Source organism: Schistocerca nitens, chromosome 2 (assembly GCF_023898315.1).
Source record: "Schistocerca nitens isolate TAMUIC-IGC-003100 chromosome 2, iqSchNite1.1, whole genome shotgun sequence".
Lineage (NCBI taxonomy): Eukaryota > Metazoa > Arthropoda > Insecta > Orthoptera > Acrididae > Schistocerca > Schistocerca nitens.
Genome location: NC_064615.1, coordinates 683,977,665 through 683,995,090, shown reverse-complemented (window position 1 = coordinate 683,995,090; position 17,426 = coordinate 683,977,665). Strand labels below are relative to the sequence as shown.

At 36.8% G+C, this 17,426-nt stretch overlaps 1 protein-coding gene across 1 annotated transcript in view; it reads right to left on the bottom strand.

The window, feature by feature from the left end:
- Positions 1–17,426, bottom strand: part of LOC126235248 (glutamate receptor ionotropic, kainate 2-like) — a 309,725-nt gene that overhangs the window by 66,422 nt on the left and 225,877 nt on the right. The window contains exon 12 of the mRNA XM_049943979.1: positions 11,718–11,856. Coding sequence (XP_049799936.1) covers positions 11,718–11,856 — 139 coding nt within the window. The remainder of the gene's footprint in view (positions 1–11,717; positions 11,857–17,426) is intronic.

Here is a 17,426-nt window from a genome sequence, read left to right as displayed (position 1 = left end):
CCTTTCTCTTCTTTCTGCTCCTCTTATCCTTTCTCTGCCAATATTTCTTAGTGATTGTACAGTGTTCACCCCAGCTGTAAAACCTAATGCCTTCAGAACTTCACACTTCACACTGTTTCCTTGGTTGTAGGTTGCTATTGCATCATAATTGCCAAAGTGCAGTGTTTTTATGCTTACAAACACCCTTTTGGGAATCACTTTCCAAATCAAATTGTTTACGCTCTCATTAGGATTCTGCATTATATTTGCACCAGGAATCTTTTGGGCACAGGCTGTGTTGAGGGTATTATTGGAAGAGGCAGTATGAAGGAACAATGCCCACACTGCTTTTCGCATGTCACTAACATTACTAGTATTTTGCCTTATAGCATACCCATAGTAGCTCTGTAGACGTTCAATCACCTCATCAGTAAGCCTGCCTCTCCCTCCTATTGTCTTTCCATCACTGAGGTTACTTGAACCCAAAGTTTGTTTGTGCCTTCGAAGCCGTGCACCCATACGCTTTTCACATGCCCAATGCATTCCAACTTTTCAACTACAAGTTCATTTCCATATGGTTTCAGTTCCCCTGTAGTACTGAAACCTTTGGAGTCACAATCCCCAAGATAGTATTTGCTGGAAGATGTCACAGGGCTATGGCCGGCCATGTGTTGCTTAGCAGAAGAACGCACTGTTTCAGTAATTGTAGTATCGTAACTTGGTATTAGTGTTAATTTTCTTTTCCCTATGTTCTTCCTCTTCTTATATACACGGTTACTAAAACGTCGCATCACAACCAGAACAATGCTTTACACAAGAAGTATAATACTACCAACAACAGACGCAACACTGAATTAATTCGAAACGGTAAACAGCAAAGAGACGATGTTCCGCGCTCTTAGCGCTTCATTTGTCACAGAAAACAATGTAGCCAACCCTTGCACACTCGCTGTACGCGTAACATAAGGCGCTGTATGCGTAACAGGCCGACAAAATCCGAAGCAGTTCGCCAGGAAGTCACGAGAGAGTGTTAGATGCTTTCAGCGGCCGCCCATTTCCTCTGCAGGCATGGGGGAAAATGGTAATAACTCCACTTCTAGGGCGAGTAGAACAATAATTCAAATTTTACATTAAAGAGGAATGTTCCAATTAATTTTCGGTAGCAAAAAAAAATCGTAATTTTTTGGATTGGTCCACCTCTGGCTCCCCTTAAACCAAAAATTTTATCTTCACTATGATTAATGTACTTTAACATTCTTTCACTTACATTTATCTTTTTAGTTTCATATATCTTATTTTCATTTTGATGACTACTTCATTATTTTTCTTCTTGGTATTTATTTAATACATCTTGTATTTCTGATTCACTTAATGTATAATCATATTTTCCAGGAATATCATCAGACCAATCTTTTAATGGTTTAATTGGCAATAAATCTGCAAAATCTTCTATATGATGATATGGAATCATTTGTTTTTCAACTTCTCTATTTCTTCAATTGCTCTGAGAACATTATCTCCTAATCCTTCGATTTCCTGTTTAACTTGTTCAGTTGCATCAATAACAGGTTGATCTTCCTTTTTATATTTTTCATATTCTATTCTTGGTTGTTTTTTCCAAAGTTTGAATTGTTCTTTTAATTCTTTGGCTTTCTTTTTATTTTGTTTAGCTTGTTTAACAACTTTTTCATCATACTTTGTAAACATTTATTAAGGGAGAAAAAACAGCAGTTATATTTAACATTTATGTTTATGTTCACGTTTATGTTTATGTTTATGTTAAAGTTTATGTTTATGTTTAATGTTTATGTTGTTAAGAAATATTGTATTTTATTTCTAAACTTACCTTCATTTGGTTTTCTAGACATATCTATTGTGAAAAATCCAAACTCATCATTCCAACATTTACTACACATTTCTTTAAAATTATCAAACTTTAAATCTCCACCTACAAATTCACGATAAATATGATTTAAATTAGTACCATCTTGTCAACAGATATTTAAAAAATTTTGATTGTCTCTAACTAACTGTTTAGGAATTTTCGAATAAGTTTGAGCTAAATAAAAGCAATCTAAACCTTTGTGTCTGCCGCTAGTAAAATATTCTCTCACAATATTTTGATTTTCTAAAATGAAATCATCGAATACCACAATTGAATTATCTTCACATTCATCTAAAGGAATAATTTCACCGTTATTTTCAATTAAACTAACAATATTTTCATAATTTTATCTTCAATTTTTTTACATTGTTTTATAAATTCTTGATACTTTGGCTGATCTAAGCTTTTTGAATAAGCACATAAATGCTTAATTTCATTCCAATTTAATCTTCCTGGAGCTAAAATATAATTATCAATCATTAATATTGTTTTTCCACACTCACTTGGTCCAATTATCGCACATCTAGTAGAATTTGGTAAAAGTTTACCATGTTTGTTTTTTAACCTATTTTCTGGGATTCTTACTTTAGGTTCCCAATCTGTTTTATTCATTTATTTAATAACTTTTTCAGTAGTAAATGAGCAGATTATTTCAACTTAGTGATAAATCTTCAATACTTAGAAAACATTAACAGTTCCAATATGTGATAGTTATACTAATGTTTCACTAGTTGGTTTTTATTCAACTTTCTTAACACCAAATATTGCAACAAAAAATAATAAACTTTATTGTGGTGGAGAAACGATAGAAATTTCTATAGATCAATATAGTTTTAAAAATTTAAAAAAATTTATTCATTCGAAAAAGCTAAATACATATTAAAACAGATGAAATTTTAAACAAAATTGTGTAGATGTAGCAGATAGTATTGGAAGTTTACTTGGTTTTAGTAATCAAATTATTTTACCTAATGAAAAAACTGTTGCTAAAGATGTTTCTAAAATTAATATTAATATTAATAAATTAATAAATTAATATTAATTAATATAAATGTTAATCTTGCTGATGGAATGTATGTAAAACATAATGATCATTTTCATAAAGAAACAAATATTATTGCTTCATTTAAACATAATGCAGAATTTGGTAGACCAAAATTTATGAACCAAAATATCCTGTAAATGTTCCTATTTTTAATACAATTCAAGATTTAGAAGTTAATATAACTGATGAAAATGATAATTTAATTGACTTTGATGGTGCAACTGCAACAGTTGTTTTAGAAATATCTTAGTCACAGACTAAAGTCTGCTTTGCTAACTCTAATAGAATTTTTCCTTAATAAATAAGGAACTGCTAAAACAATCTTAGACTGCATCATGAATAAAATTGAAAGTTATCAATTCTATTCATTCCCTGTGAATGGGAAAACTAAAAATAATTTAAATGTTCCTAACAAAAATACAGAAATTGAAATAAATATTGGTGATGGTTGACTTCATCCAAATCATGCACAATTATATTTGAATTTAATATTATTGGAAATGATGGCACATATTATCCAACTTATGATGGAAAATCAAACAAAAAATTAATTAATTATATAGCAAAACTGCTTGATTTTATAACGATAAAGAAAGGAAATAATATTTTATCTACAATTGAACATCCTTTTATTTCTTCATCTGTTTTACTTCATCTAACTTCATCTGTTATTGACAAAATAGGTTTAGAAGGACATATATAAGTAATCTGGGAAAAATAAATAGTAATAGAAATGAAGTACTTAATCCATTATCATTACTTGGTGGATTTTTTTAAAGATTATAATGAAATTATGTGGGAAGAAATTTAACTGTAATTTTTACACGCTGTTCATCTTCTGGAGATGTAATTTTTCGTTGGTCTGCTAAAAATGATGCTGAAATTGAAATAAAAGGTACCCTTCCAAAGGAAGGAAAAATATTTATAGAATCTATGGAAATTCTTGTACCAGTTGTTAAATACAAACGAAATTAAGAACTTGAACAATGTGAAATTATTCATAAAAATCCGAAAATTCCAATTTCTTTTTATAAAATTCAAACACAAGAAGTTGCTAGTTTATCTGGTTAAAACAGTTTTGAACTAGATATTACAAATTACTATAACTCTACAGAATTTGATATGCCATACTTCGTATTTGTTACATTTCAAACAAATCGTAAAAATAATCAATTAGTTGATTCGTCATTATTTGATCATGTTAAACTACAGAATATTTATTTAAAAATTGTAGAAATGATGTTTTTCCTCAAGAAATGTGGAATATTAATCCGCCCAATAATTTTCTTAAATCATATGATGCATTTCTTGATTTTAAAAGAATTATTTTACTAAAATCAGATATTGATATTAGTCCATTTAGTTTTATAAATAATTATCCAATTTATGTAATCAATATGACACATAGAAAGAATGTTGTAGGTACACAGAAAACTACTATGAAACGTTGTGCAACTTTTAATGATAAAATTCAAATGATACACTTGCTTATGTAATTATGTATGGTAAAAGAATCTTACATATGATGCACAACATAGATAACTTACTGAAAATTTTTAATTATTAACATTTGCTTCTATACAAATGAATGAGAAACTTAAAAAATTCATAAAAGTGTTAACTTCTAGCTTATATACATTTCTGAAACATTTGATGAAAGATAGAAAAAATAAAAACTGAAAATTTTAATATGTTACTTATTAAATGATTTCCGAATTATTTTATTATATTTTTGCTAGGTAGCTCTTTTTATGTAGATTATGTTAGCACTTTGAATTTTTAAAATTGGTTAATATTTGACCGAGAAACTAACAAAAAGTATTTTGCCCCTTGCCCCTATGAGTTATACATCCAGACTTACTTCCATGTATTGCGAGTAGCAAACTTTTAGCGGAAAAGGGCCTATCCAAAAATGCAATCAGAATTCCAATATCTTTAAAAATAGAAAAGTTACAGTAAAAACGAATTTTCATAGTCTTGAGATTAAACAGAAAATCAAAAGTCCAAAAATGCTGAGTCATGGTAGATAGATTTTGCATGTATGAAACTGTACTTCATTTTGTTTGTATCAAACTGTACCTAGAGCGACATCTATGAGCATTAGTCTGAACTAACTGGATTCTAACTTCTGTCAACAGATGACGCTGAAGTAAGTTCCATTTACTTTAATGTGGGAACATACTTTACTTTAGATATAATTTTCTCTATATTTGTTTTTAATTTTGATGTTCAAAATCGCATTCATCAATTGTTCACACTTGTTCTCCAATTTGAAAATGGAATAATGTTAAGAAAATAATGAATTTGAGCCTCAAATAAATTGAAGAAAAAGTTGATTTTTAGAAGATACTTTGTTAGTAGAACTCCAACTATATATACATTCTTCATGCTCCTTTACTTCAGCCAAACTTCACACATTCGTTGACCAATGAGAGTGCGCATATCAAAGGTCTTATAATGTATTTGTGGAAGAGTGCTAGCCATTTGGCTAACATATCCAACACACTCGCGTATGTACTTAATAACAGCCCGGATAAAAGAAGCGGTTCTGTTAATTGAGAACTTAGTCTTCGTGTAACGCTGTGTACATAGGGTCAGAGGAGTCCGAAACACTGAAAATGTGTGTAGGACATTGTGAGGATGTTTTGCAGTATACAGATAGTGAAAAAAATTTATATTCTTTAAATGGACAACACTAAGCGTTAGCTAAAGCAGACTTTAGGCTGTGTACAAGCCACAATTAAGACAGTGTAGTGAATGTATGATTAAAAAAAGTATTGACAAATTTTATAAAGATAAATATCGAACAGGTGGATATAAATATGTATGTAAAGAATGTTGTAAGGAACGTAATAAAATTAAAGTTACTTGTAAATGTGGTAGAACTGTAAGTAAATCTTCCTTCAAAAAACATTTACAAACAACAGTTCATAATAATCTTATGGCTGCTAAAGCGGAAAGTAAATAATTATATATACTTATTCTTTAATATAATTTTTAAAAAACATGTTTTTCACAAAAGTCGAAAATAGGGCTTTTTGGTGCTAAGAAAATGTTATAAAAATGCTTTTTTAAAAAATAATAGATGATTACGTAATTTATTTATTTACATTACATTCACCTATGGGAAATGTATGCAATATAAATGATTTTTTTATTATAGTTATTATTATAATATATTATTATTAGGAAAATAAAAAATTGTGAGTGTTAACAAGTAATTTTTTATATTTTATAAGATTGGTCTAGTGGTCCAGAACCTACAAAATCTAACTACTCTGTTCGTTTTTGGAACATCACCTGCGACCAGCTTTGCGAAAGAATCGGCGACACTTTCTGCGCAACCCACCCATTATTTTGCATGACAATGAGCGGGCGCATACAGCGCAAGCTGTGGCTTTTCTGTTCGGTCGACTGGGAAGTACTGTACCATCCACCATACTCCACGGACTTATGTCATTGTGACTGATTTGATTCCGAAGATGAAGGAACCACTTCGTGGCATTCGCTACAGAAATGTTCCAGATCTTCGATGGGCAGTAGACCGCTCCATTCGCACCATCAATAGAACAGGCTCTGCTAATGGTATGCTACGCCTTCCACATCGCTGGCAACGGTTTCTACACAACGGTGGTGACTACTTTGAAGGACAGTAACAGGTGCAAACATGTAACTCTTTTGTATCGGTTGTGAATAAATATTTGCCACTATTTAAGTTCCAACCCTCGTATATTTCTTTTTTTTCCCATGCTGTGTCGGGCACCTCTCCAGGCAATGTATTGGGGAAAGGATCCCAGATGCAGGTGGCGCCAAGGAAATACAATACCTGGGGCGTATCAAAACCAGAAACATCTGTAGCATCTGTATTCCAGTGGAGTGACGTGCTGAAGGCTCTGTACCCCATGTTAGGGGCGGCCTGGAAAATTAGATCGCCAATCTGTTCTGAAGCAAACGTGGCGAATTTACTTTAAACCAATAAGTCTTATATGATGAGTAATGCTAACCAAAAAATTCCGGATTAGTCCCTCTATTATTGGACCTAATGTTGATACTGCCAGACATCTGCATGTCTGTGCATATAACTGCCGATCACTTGCAGGTGAGCATAGACCAAGTCAAACTGAGGACGAGTTGAAGGAAAAAAACTGTCAGTTGTTGATCTGAATAAAGTACGCCATACCGGGAAGCAGTGTCTAACAGTTTAACATTACGGTCAGAAAACATTTTGTGCCACTCCGGAGAACCAGACAGAAGAATAAATGATGTGGGTTGCATAGTAAATAAGAGCGTAATTGATAAGATACAGGAAAAGGCTTGTGAAATAGGGTAGCACGGATTGTTATAAAAATATGAAAGAGATACAAATTACAAGTAGTACAACTATACACTCTTCCTTCAAGCCATTGTGACGATGAATTAGAAGCATTTAATGACGAAGTAAAATAGGTACACGATGAAAGACGGGACTGTCACTTTAAGCTGGATAACTGGAGATTTAAATGCCAATGTTGGTATTTAAAAAAAAAAAAGATGTTTATGAAATTGCAATGAAATCGATGAAAGGAATGAAAGAGGAGGAACACTTGTTCAGGTTGCCAAACACTTTTTTTTAAGAAGAATCCAACAGAAAACGGACATGAAGAAGTCCACATCATGAAAGTCTAAATGAAGTAGATTTTACAGTCGCAAACCAAAACAAAATAATCAAAGACGTTTCAGTTGTAAACCAATTTAATACTGATAGCGACCATGGATTGCTAAGAGCTAAAGTAGACGTAAACATCCAACAAGTGAGACGGGGAGTAAGATCAGTGAAAAAAAAACTATCAACATGTATAAATCGACCATATACACGTCCTACATATGGCAATTAGTCGAGTAAATGAATATGAAAGGTTACTACCTATAGATTTTATAGTCGTCCAATAGGCTTTTAATTCTATCAGTCACACTGCAGTTATGCAGGCACTGACCGTACAATATGTGGAACAAAGTACGAAAACATATTACGTTACAACTTTGATACCACGATAGATTCTTTTAGCATAGGAATTTTCCGTTAAAAGAACAGTAAAGTAGGGTGACTTTATATCCCCGAAACTATTTATAACAGTCCTTCATGTGTCTATTCGGAAAATTAATTGAAAAAGTGTGAATTAGAATAAATGAGAAAAAACTTAATAACTTGAGATTTGTAGACTATGAAACACTCCAGGCAACAATGCAAATACCATGCGAAAGAAGTGGTTAACATTTTGTTTTTCTATTTTTTAGTCATCCGTCTTCTGACTACCACGGCTCCTCCGACCGTCAAGGGTTATTTCGCTGTTTGGGAAGTAGAATTCCTTAACTTCATCTACTTTATGACCATCAGTCCTGATGTTAAGTTACTTGCTGTTCTCATTTCTGCTACTTCTAATTATTTTCGTCTTTCTACGATTTACTCTCAATACATGTTCTGTACTCATTAGACTGTTCATTCCATTCAGTATGTCCAGTAGTTCTTCACTTTAAACTGTGGACAGAAATATTGTCAGCGAATCTTATCGTTAATATCCATTCATCATGATTCTTGATCCCACTCTTGAACTTTTCTTTCACTTCCCTATTGCTTCTACGATGTGTAGGTTGAACAATAGGGCTGTAAGAATACACCCCCGCCTTACCCCATTTTTTATCCAAGCAATTCGTTCTCGGTCTTCCAGTCTTGTCGTTCCCTCTTCGTTCTCGTAAATGTTGTGTATTACCTATTTCCCCTATAGCTTATCCCTATTGTTCTCAGAATTTCGAACTTTTTGTACAATTTCCATCGTCGAACGCTTTGTTCAGGTCGACAAATCCTATAAAGGTGTCTTGATTTTTCTTCAGTCTTTCTTCCATTATCAACTGCAACGTCAGAATTACCCCTCTGGTACTTTACCTTTCCTAAAGCCAAACTGATCGTCATCTAACATACCCTCAATCTCCTTTTCCATTCTTCTGTATATTACTCTGGCCAGCAACTTAGATGCATGAGCAGCTAAGCTGATTGTGCGATAATTCTCACACTTGTCGGCTCTTGCAGTCTTCGGAATTCTGTGAACGATATTTTTTTCGAAAGTGAGATGGTATATCGCCAGACTCATATATTCTACACACCAACGTAAATAATGGTTATGTTATCATTTCCCTCAATGATTTTAGAAATTTTGATGCAGTGTTGTCCATCCCTTCTACTGTATTCGATCGTAGGTCTTCCAAAGCTCTTTTAAATTCTGATTCTAAAACTGGATTCCCTATATCTTCTATATCGACACTGTCGATTCTCCTGTCACGTCATTCGACAAGTCATCCCCCTCACAGACGCCTTCAGTGTACTCCCTCCACCTATCTGCTCTCTCCTCTGCATTTAACAGTGGTATTACCATTACATTCTTAATGTTACCGGCTTTACTTTTAATTTCACCAGAGATTCTTATAACTTCTCCTTATGTTGAGTCAGTTCTTCTGACAATCATTTCTTTTTCATTTCCTTTCACATTTCTCATAGAGCCATTTTGCCTTAGGTTCCCTGCACTGCATACTTATTTAATTCCTAAGTGATTTGTATTTCTGTATCCTGAATTTTACTGAACATTTTTGAACTACCGTCTTTCGTCGATCAACTGAAGTACTTCTTCTGTTACCCTCGGTTTCTTCGCAGTTACCTTTCTTGTACGTACGGTTTTCTTTCCAACGTCCGTGATTACCCTTTTTATAGATGACCACTCCTCTTCAACTGACCTGTCTACAAAGCTATTCATTATGGCAGTATCTATAGCCTCAGAGTTCTTCAAGCGTAAGTCGTCATTCCTTAGTACTTCCGTATCCCCCTACTTGGCGCATTGATTTTTCCTGACTAATCTCCTAAACGTCCCTCTGCTCTTCATCACCACTAAGTTGTGGTGTGAGCTTAAATCTGCTCCTAGGTATACCTTACTATCCAATATCTGATTTTGAAATCTCTGCCTAACTGAAATCTTCCCGTATCTCCTGGCCTTTCGCATGTTTACCTCCTCCTCTTCTCACTCTTGAATACAGTATTCGCTGTTACTGGCTGAAATTTGTTGCGGAAATGAGTTATTCTCCTCTTTCATTCCTAGTACTAAGACCACATTCTCCTGGAAACTTCTCTTCTATCCGTCCCCTTACAACCGCATTTCAATACCCCATGAGTGTTAGGTTTTCGTCTCCCTCTACGTAATGAATTATCCGTTCAATATCCTCGTATACTTTCTCTATCTCTTCATCTTCGGCTTGCTACTTCGGCATGTATATCTGAACTATTGTTGTCGGTGTTGGACTACTGTATATTCTGACGAGAACAATCCTATCATTGAACTGTTCACAGTAACTCACTCTCTGATCTACCTTCCTATTCATAACTCCACTCCCGTTACACCATTTCCCGCTGCTGACCATAAATCCTTGTCTTCTTCCCACTTCACTAAGTTACATTGTATCTGGTTTGAGCATACAAATTTATCTATTCAGATTTTCTAGTTTCCTTACCACTTTCAAACTTCTGACATTCCACCCTCCGACTCATAGAACGTTACTCTTTCGTTGGTTCTTCAGTATTTTTCTCATGGTTACCTCCCCCTCGGCAAACCCCTTCCAGAGATCCAGATAGGGGACCATTCCAGAATCTTTTGCCAATGGAGAGCTTATCATGACACTTTTTCAATAACAGGTCGTATATCCTGTGGATACAAGTTATGTGTTTTTAATGCAGTGGTTTCCATTGCCTTTTGCGTCCTCATGCCGTTGGTCCTTGCCTTTTCTTCCGCCTTTAGGGGCAGTTTCCCACTTCAAGGGCAAGAGACTGCTCTTAATCTCTACCCGCTCCTTCACTCACTTTGCCAAGGTCGTTGGCAGAATGAGGCTACTTATTATCCCGCAAGTTTTCGACCGCCACTGCTGATGATTTTTATTCAAAATCTCAGCGGTGGCGGGGTTCGAAACCTGGACCATGACGTTTTGATTAATAATCAAAGACGCTACGTGGGCAACTATAGGACAAAAACTATTGAAGAATAACTATCTAAAAGTGTTAACGAATGTGTTTGTCTGTGTTAGTTAACTGATATCCAAGGAAACTTAAAACTAGAAAATTCTCACCGTATCAAGTTAGGTTGAAGGGCTTATGGAAGAAACGCCACCTATCCGCTGTTGCGTAGGCAGGTCTTGTGGCCCATGACATCGATGCTCTGTTGCCTGGGTGGATGGCGATTTCGGACAAGGGTTTCTGTCAGAAGTTTATTTTTCTCCTGTACACCGAAAACATCGAAAATTTTAGAGGGTTCCAGGAGAAAAATGAATTGCGGATGGAGACCGGCAGCCACGAGGCGATAGAGCATCGCATACATAGCAGACGAGGCCTGTCTACGCAGCCGCTAGCTCCATCTACTCCATTGGCGATTTCCAGTGGCAATCGGTCGCGATCACAGAATAACAAACAACATTGCGAGACGTTCCGCCTACGGTCCGTTAGCGTACGAAGTCACGTTTACTGCCGAAACCGTGACCGCGTGGCAGACGCCAGCGCGTATAACTCCGGCGTTCTATAGCGCCGTTGGATGACATTTTCGGATGTGGGTTCCTGCCCTCTATTTCTTCCTCAAGACATCATCTGCAACCCCTCGAATTTCATCGCAACATTTCTGGAACAAGCTGTATGTTACTGATCTGAATTAAGGAAGGTGATGATTTATTTGTAGCCCGTTGCCAATCAAACTAATTCCATCCACGTAAAAAATTAACTGGATCTATCTTACTAGGCGCACGCACCTTGCCACTATGTAGAAAATGAGGGAGACGCCGAGGAAGGCTGTTGCCACGAAGATCCATACGTCAACGATGAAAGGGTCCATGAATGAGAAAAGACTGCGTTCCATCTTCTCAGCCTTCTTGTACAGGATGCTGATACCTACACAAGACACATTTGTCACATTAGTGCTCAGCACGTACCCAGAATTCCTTAAATTAATCATATGTTCACAGAACAAGAACGCCAAGGTTGCATAAGAAGAGAGTTTTGCTGTGTTTGGGATATGCATGGCATGGCACATTTTCCCAAATAAACAAACTTGACTGTTCCGGTAACGCTAAAGTCAGTATGATAACTTTAATAGTAGAATCTGAGAGAACTTGCTGCTCAGTTACGGAAAAAATATTAGAGAGAGTGTGGTTTTCAGACTTTGGCGCAAAATAAGGTGCGAGGAACGTTTGGAGTAGATCCGTGTTTGAGTCGGTTCGGAACACGAACCCACATCCTTGGACTCTGTAGCAGAGCGTGACAACTGCACACCTAACAGGGCTATTCATAGCTTAAATCTGTGATTTGTTATTCTCCAGGCTATACAGAGCATTTCCTGCTGTGCTGATGACCTGCCGGCAAAGGAGGAAAAAAGTGCGGAGATGGCTCAGATGGCTCTAAGCAGTATGGGACTTAATATCTGAGGTCATCGGTCCCCTAGACTTAGAACTACTTAAACCTAGCTAACCTAAGGACATCACACACATCCATGCCCGAGGCAGGATTCGAACCTGCGACCGTAGCAGCAGCGCGGTACCGAACTAAAGCGCCTAGAACCGCTCGGCCACAGGGGCCGTCAGACTCGGAGAGTTCGACTTAACCACAGCCTCATGGACATAAGTGAAACAGCTTTTTTCCCTCCTCATTACATAATCAAACAAAAACAAGTTGTAAAAGTTGTACTATTACAGAAAATTGACGAGAGCTTATACAGTGCTTGACAAAAATGTGAAGCACCCAGAAGACCTGGTTAAATATCAGTCTACACACATACACACGTAACAAGCTACTCGAGTAGCCAGTTGCAATAATGACTGTGTGGCCAATTCTACACCTTATTTTAGATCTATGTACGATGCTGTGCTGACTGTATTTATATATTTTGACGATGCCATTATGGCCTTATCACTTTATGACATGGTGTAAAAAAGATCTGAGGATGGTCATTACGGACTGAAACAGGTCATCGTCAAAAGAATTGATATTGTGATCAAAGACAGGAATAAAAAACATTTGTAAAGATATGTCACGGACATGCTACGACGTCACGTGTTATCTCTCATGTGACAGTATCGTGGTACCATTTTTCAACAGGACTATGGTCTTAACCACATGAAACGTGTCTCTGTGAACTGTCTGTACGAAGTTGAAGTATTCCCGTGGGCAGTAAGGTCCCAAAATCTGTCCCCAATAGAACACGTGTGGTAACCGAAGGGATATCATCTCAGGCTCAGTGCCAGTATCCAAGATGTCAAAGACCATTTGGAGCAGATGTGAGCCAGGTTTCGTAGGGAGAGGATACAGTGGCTGTTAGAGACCTTCAGAACCCAATCATGGCAGAGATGGTTCATTGTCTTAACAATAAGTGGACTCATACTGCCAAGTTCTTTGTAAGCTTTACTCCAGGCTTTTCACTTTGTCACGCAGTCTAATATAGTTGAGCATATTTCTCTCTCTCTCTCTTTCTCTCTCTGTCTCTCTCTCTCTCTCTCTCTCTCTCTCTCTCTCCCCTATGCATTTAACAGCGGAATTCCCATTTCAATCTTAATGTTACCACCCTTGCTTTTAATTTCACCTTAGGTTCTTTTAACTTTTCCACAATACTGATTCAGTCCTTTCGACAATCATTTCTTTTTCATTTTCTTCACGTTTCTCATACAGATGTTTCGTCTTAGCTTCTCTGCACTTCCTACTTATTTCGTTCCTAAGTGAGCTGTATTTCTGTATTCCTGAGTTTCACTGAACATTTTTTGAACTTACTTCCTTCACTGATTTCTTCTGTTATCCACGGTTTCTTCGCGGTTACCTTCCTTGTACCTACGGTTTTCTTTCCGACGTCCGTGATTGCCCTTTTTATAGATCTCCTGTCCTCTTCAACTGAACTGTCTACTGAGATATTCATTACGGCAGAATCTACGGTCTCAGAGAACTTCAAGCGGGTGTCCTCATTCCTTAGTACTTCTGTATCCCACTTCCTTGCGCAGTGACCGGTCCTGATTACTCTCTTAAACTTCAGCCTACTCTTCATCGCTACTAAGCTGTGATCTGAGTCTATATCTGCTCCTGAGTAGGCCTTACAATCTAGTATCTGATTTCGGTGTCTCTTCCCAACCATGACGTAATCTAACTGAAATCTTCACATATCTCCGGCCATTCCCAAGTATACTTCCTCCTCTTCATATTCTTGAATACTCGCTATTATTAGCTTAAATTTATTGCAGAATTCAATTAGTCTTTCTCCTCTTTCATTGCTAGTACCAAAACCATATTTTCCCGTAACCCTTTCTTCTACTCCTTCTCCTACAACCGCGTTCCAATCCCCTACGACTATTATATTTTTACCTTCTTTTACGAACTGAGTTACCTGTTCAATATCCTCATATACTTTCTCTATCTTTTCATCTCCAGATTGCGACGTCGGCGTCTACATCTGAACTTTTGTTGTAGGCGTTGGCTTATTGTCGATTCTGATGAAAACAACCCTGTCACTGAACTGTTTACAGTATCTCATTCTCTGCCCTACCTTCCTAATCATAACGAATACTACTCCTGTTATACTATTTTCTGTTGCTCTTGATATTACCCAACACTCATCAGATCAGAATCCTTGTCCTCTTTCCATTTCACTCCACTTACCACCATTGTATCTATATTGTGCTTATGGAAATATAAATCTTACCTCGATAGCGACTAAGTAAATTAACCGTTTGGAGATCTGGGAGGATTCATCTGAGAGACTTAGAACTGTGTACCGCGAAGGTGATCGACTTCTATTTGTTTTGTGGCCGAAGATATGAATAGGTTCACGGCATTTATACCTCCATGGTTCACCATGGTGACAGAAAATGAAATGAGCCTATGGCTCAGGAGGCCCTATCCGGGGAAGTTCGGCCGCCGAGGGCAAGTCTTATTTCGGTCGACGCCACATTGGGCGACTTGCACTCCGGTAATGAGGATCAAATAATGATGAGGACAACACAACACGCAGTCCCCGAGTGGAGAAAATCTCCGACCCTGCCGGAAATCGAACCCGAGCCCGTTTTTATGGGAGGCGAGCACGCTACCTCCCAGCTAAGCAATGATGACACTTCCCTGTGATGTCAGTCTGGCGTTCTCGGACCTAATTTCGGCTGTTCGAGATATCTATTGAGTTTTGTAGTCATATCCCAAATAGCATCTGGTGCTGTGATCGTCTGGTGACGTAATTTTTTCATTAAAAATGCCAGCTTTCTTCGTTTACTGGGGTACTAATCGATCCGATCGTATATGGAGCCGTTCAAGCAATATTTTCTTGTTTGTACATGAACTGTGGTTGCGCTATTTACTTTACTCTTTCTTGTGTTTTTCATTGTCTTTCAAACCGCGAACGCTCCGACATCCGAGCCATCCTGTATCAACGGCCTCGTCCTCACAGAATACACGGCTGCGTGACCGCTCTGGTTGCTGGTGCAGCATCTCATGCCCTAAATTCCTTCAGCCGATAGTTACTCAATGTTCGCACTCCTCCCTCTTTAAAAACAGATTGTGGCTAGAACAGCCGGAGACAGCGGTCATGTGTGTATGAGTTTCATTTCTATGTTTGTATGAACGTGTGCGTGTGCTTTGCTTCCTTTCGGAAGAAGGCTTTGGCCAATAGCCTATATGAACACGCTTTCCGTCGTGTCTGACCGCTGTTCGGCGTGTGAGTAGCAGACTAACCGTTGGAAATAATCCACTGCACTCCAGCAGGAACAATGACGTTCATTACACCACATTAAGGTTGTCTGTAGCACAAACAGGGGTTCATAATGCTGCAACCGAAAGTTTTGGCCCGTATTCAGTGATATAAAATGCCTGAAAGACAGCAAAGTAAAATTTGAAACTTAACTCAAAACGTTTCTCTTTGTAAATTCCTCCTATTCCGCAGAAGACTATTTATTATTGTAGAGTATAAGTGGCGATGACCAGCAATTATTGACTAACATCTGTCTATAATTGAAAAACAACAAACTAATAAACGATCAGCATGGAGCCAATTTTTAAAAAAAAAATAATATAAAATTACTCTTCCCACGTCATTAAGATTTATTGTATAAATGATACGTGGAACATGAAATTAACTAACTTCTGGTATATCACAACGGATAGTACAGCCTACACTTTGAAAGCTTCAAAACGAAATTCAGAAGTAAAATGAAACAGATGATCAAAACAGATGTACATTCCAATTGTGATATGGTTGTTTACTCCTGAAAAACTGACAGAGTTATTGGCGAGAAACGTTCCATGAAAAGAAGCTATTAGGCTACTATTGGAAAGTTGGGCCTAATATGTTACACAGGCTAGGCTATCATTACTAAAATATAACTTACATACATTTTAAAGTAAAATATCCATTTTACGTGGTCTAAGCGTTTGAGACCATCCCCTCAAACACATTTATAGCATTTCGCAGTGCTGGAACGTGCTTAAAAATTATATCTTTTTTTATCCTGTAAATTGCTATCATTGGTCACAGACTGAATGCGGCATCATAGGTAAGATTTAAAATAGAGAAGATGTGTAAACTACAGTGAAACTAATGTACTGATAATCTAATAAAACAAGAGCTCTATTCCGCATAGAGGTACACCTCCACACTGTTCTGTTTCTTTGACATTTCAACAATCGTTCAGCTAGTTGACACGCAGAAGAAACAATATCATGCCTTCCATTTTTCCTTACTGCACAGGTTTACAGACTAGCAAAGAACACGTAGACAAGTTTTTTTTTTTTTTTTTTTCCAAACGTGAACGTTAGAAATGTTTCGCGTACTTGTTGAAAGCTGAAAATGTAACGAACAAGAAGCAGTACCAGTAAGCAAACAAGCATTGGTTTTCGGAGTGCCAGCTTCATTTGCTATTTGCTATCGATACAAACACAGTAAACGTAGAATGAAATGGATTACGACAGCATGATTTTCACATCACTTCCTTCTCTTCTTGATTATTCGAAATATATCAACAGAAAATAAATTGCAGTAACGAAGCCAAATGTGTCGTATTACTAGAGCAAATGCATATTTAAGAACATAAAAACGCTCGAAGCTGTCTTCCTGACACTATGTTATTCATTTAAGACTTGTAATATTTCATATTTAAGACAACTGTCGCGTGCTCACAACAGAAATAATGACCAAGAAGCAGTCGTAAGCAGTAGTCTGCCAATGCTACTTAAGATGGCGGCAGGCCCCGCCCACTCTGGCTTCAAAACAATATACGGTGTAAGTTTCTAGTGCCATCTCTCTTCTTTTTCCACCTCCATGATCAAAACTGAAGTGACACAATACATACAAATTCCATCAGTAACACAGGTTATACGTTATTGTAACTAAAAAATTTATGACATGTGAAGTAATGGCAGCGAAGGGCAGGGCGACGTAGTTTAAATTTTTTCATTTAAAAGCAGTCTTTGAACGACCACCTCTGTAGCCGAATTACTTA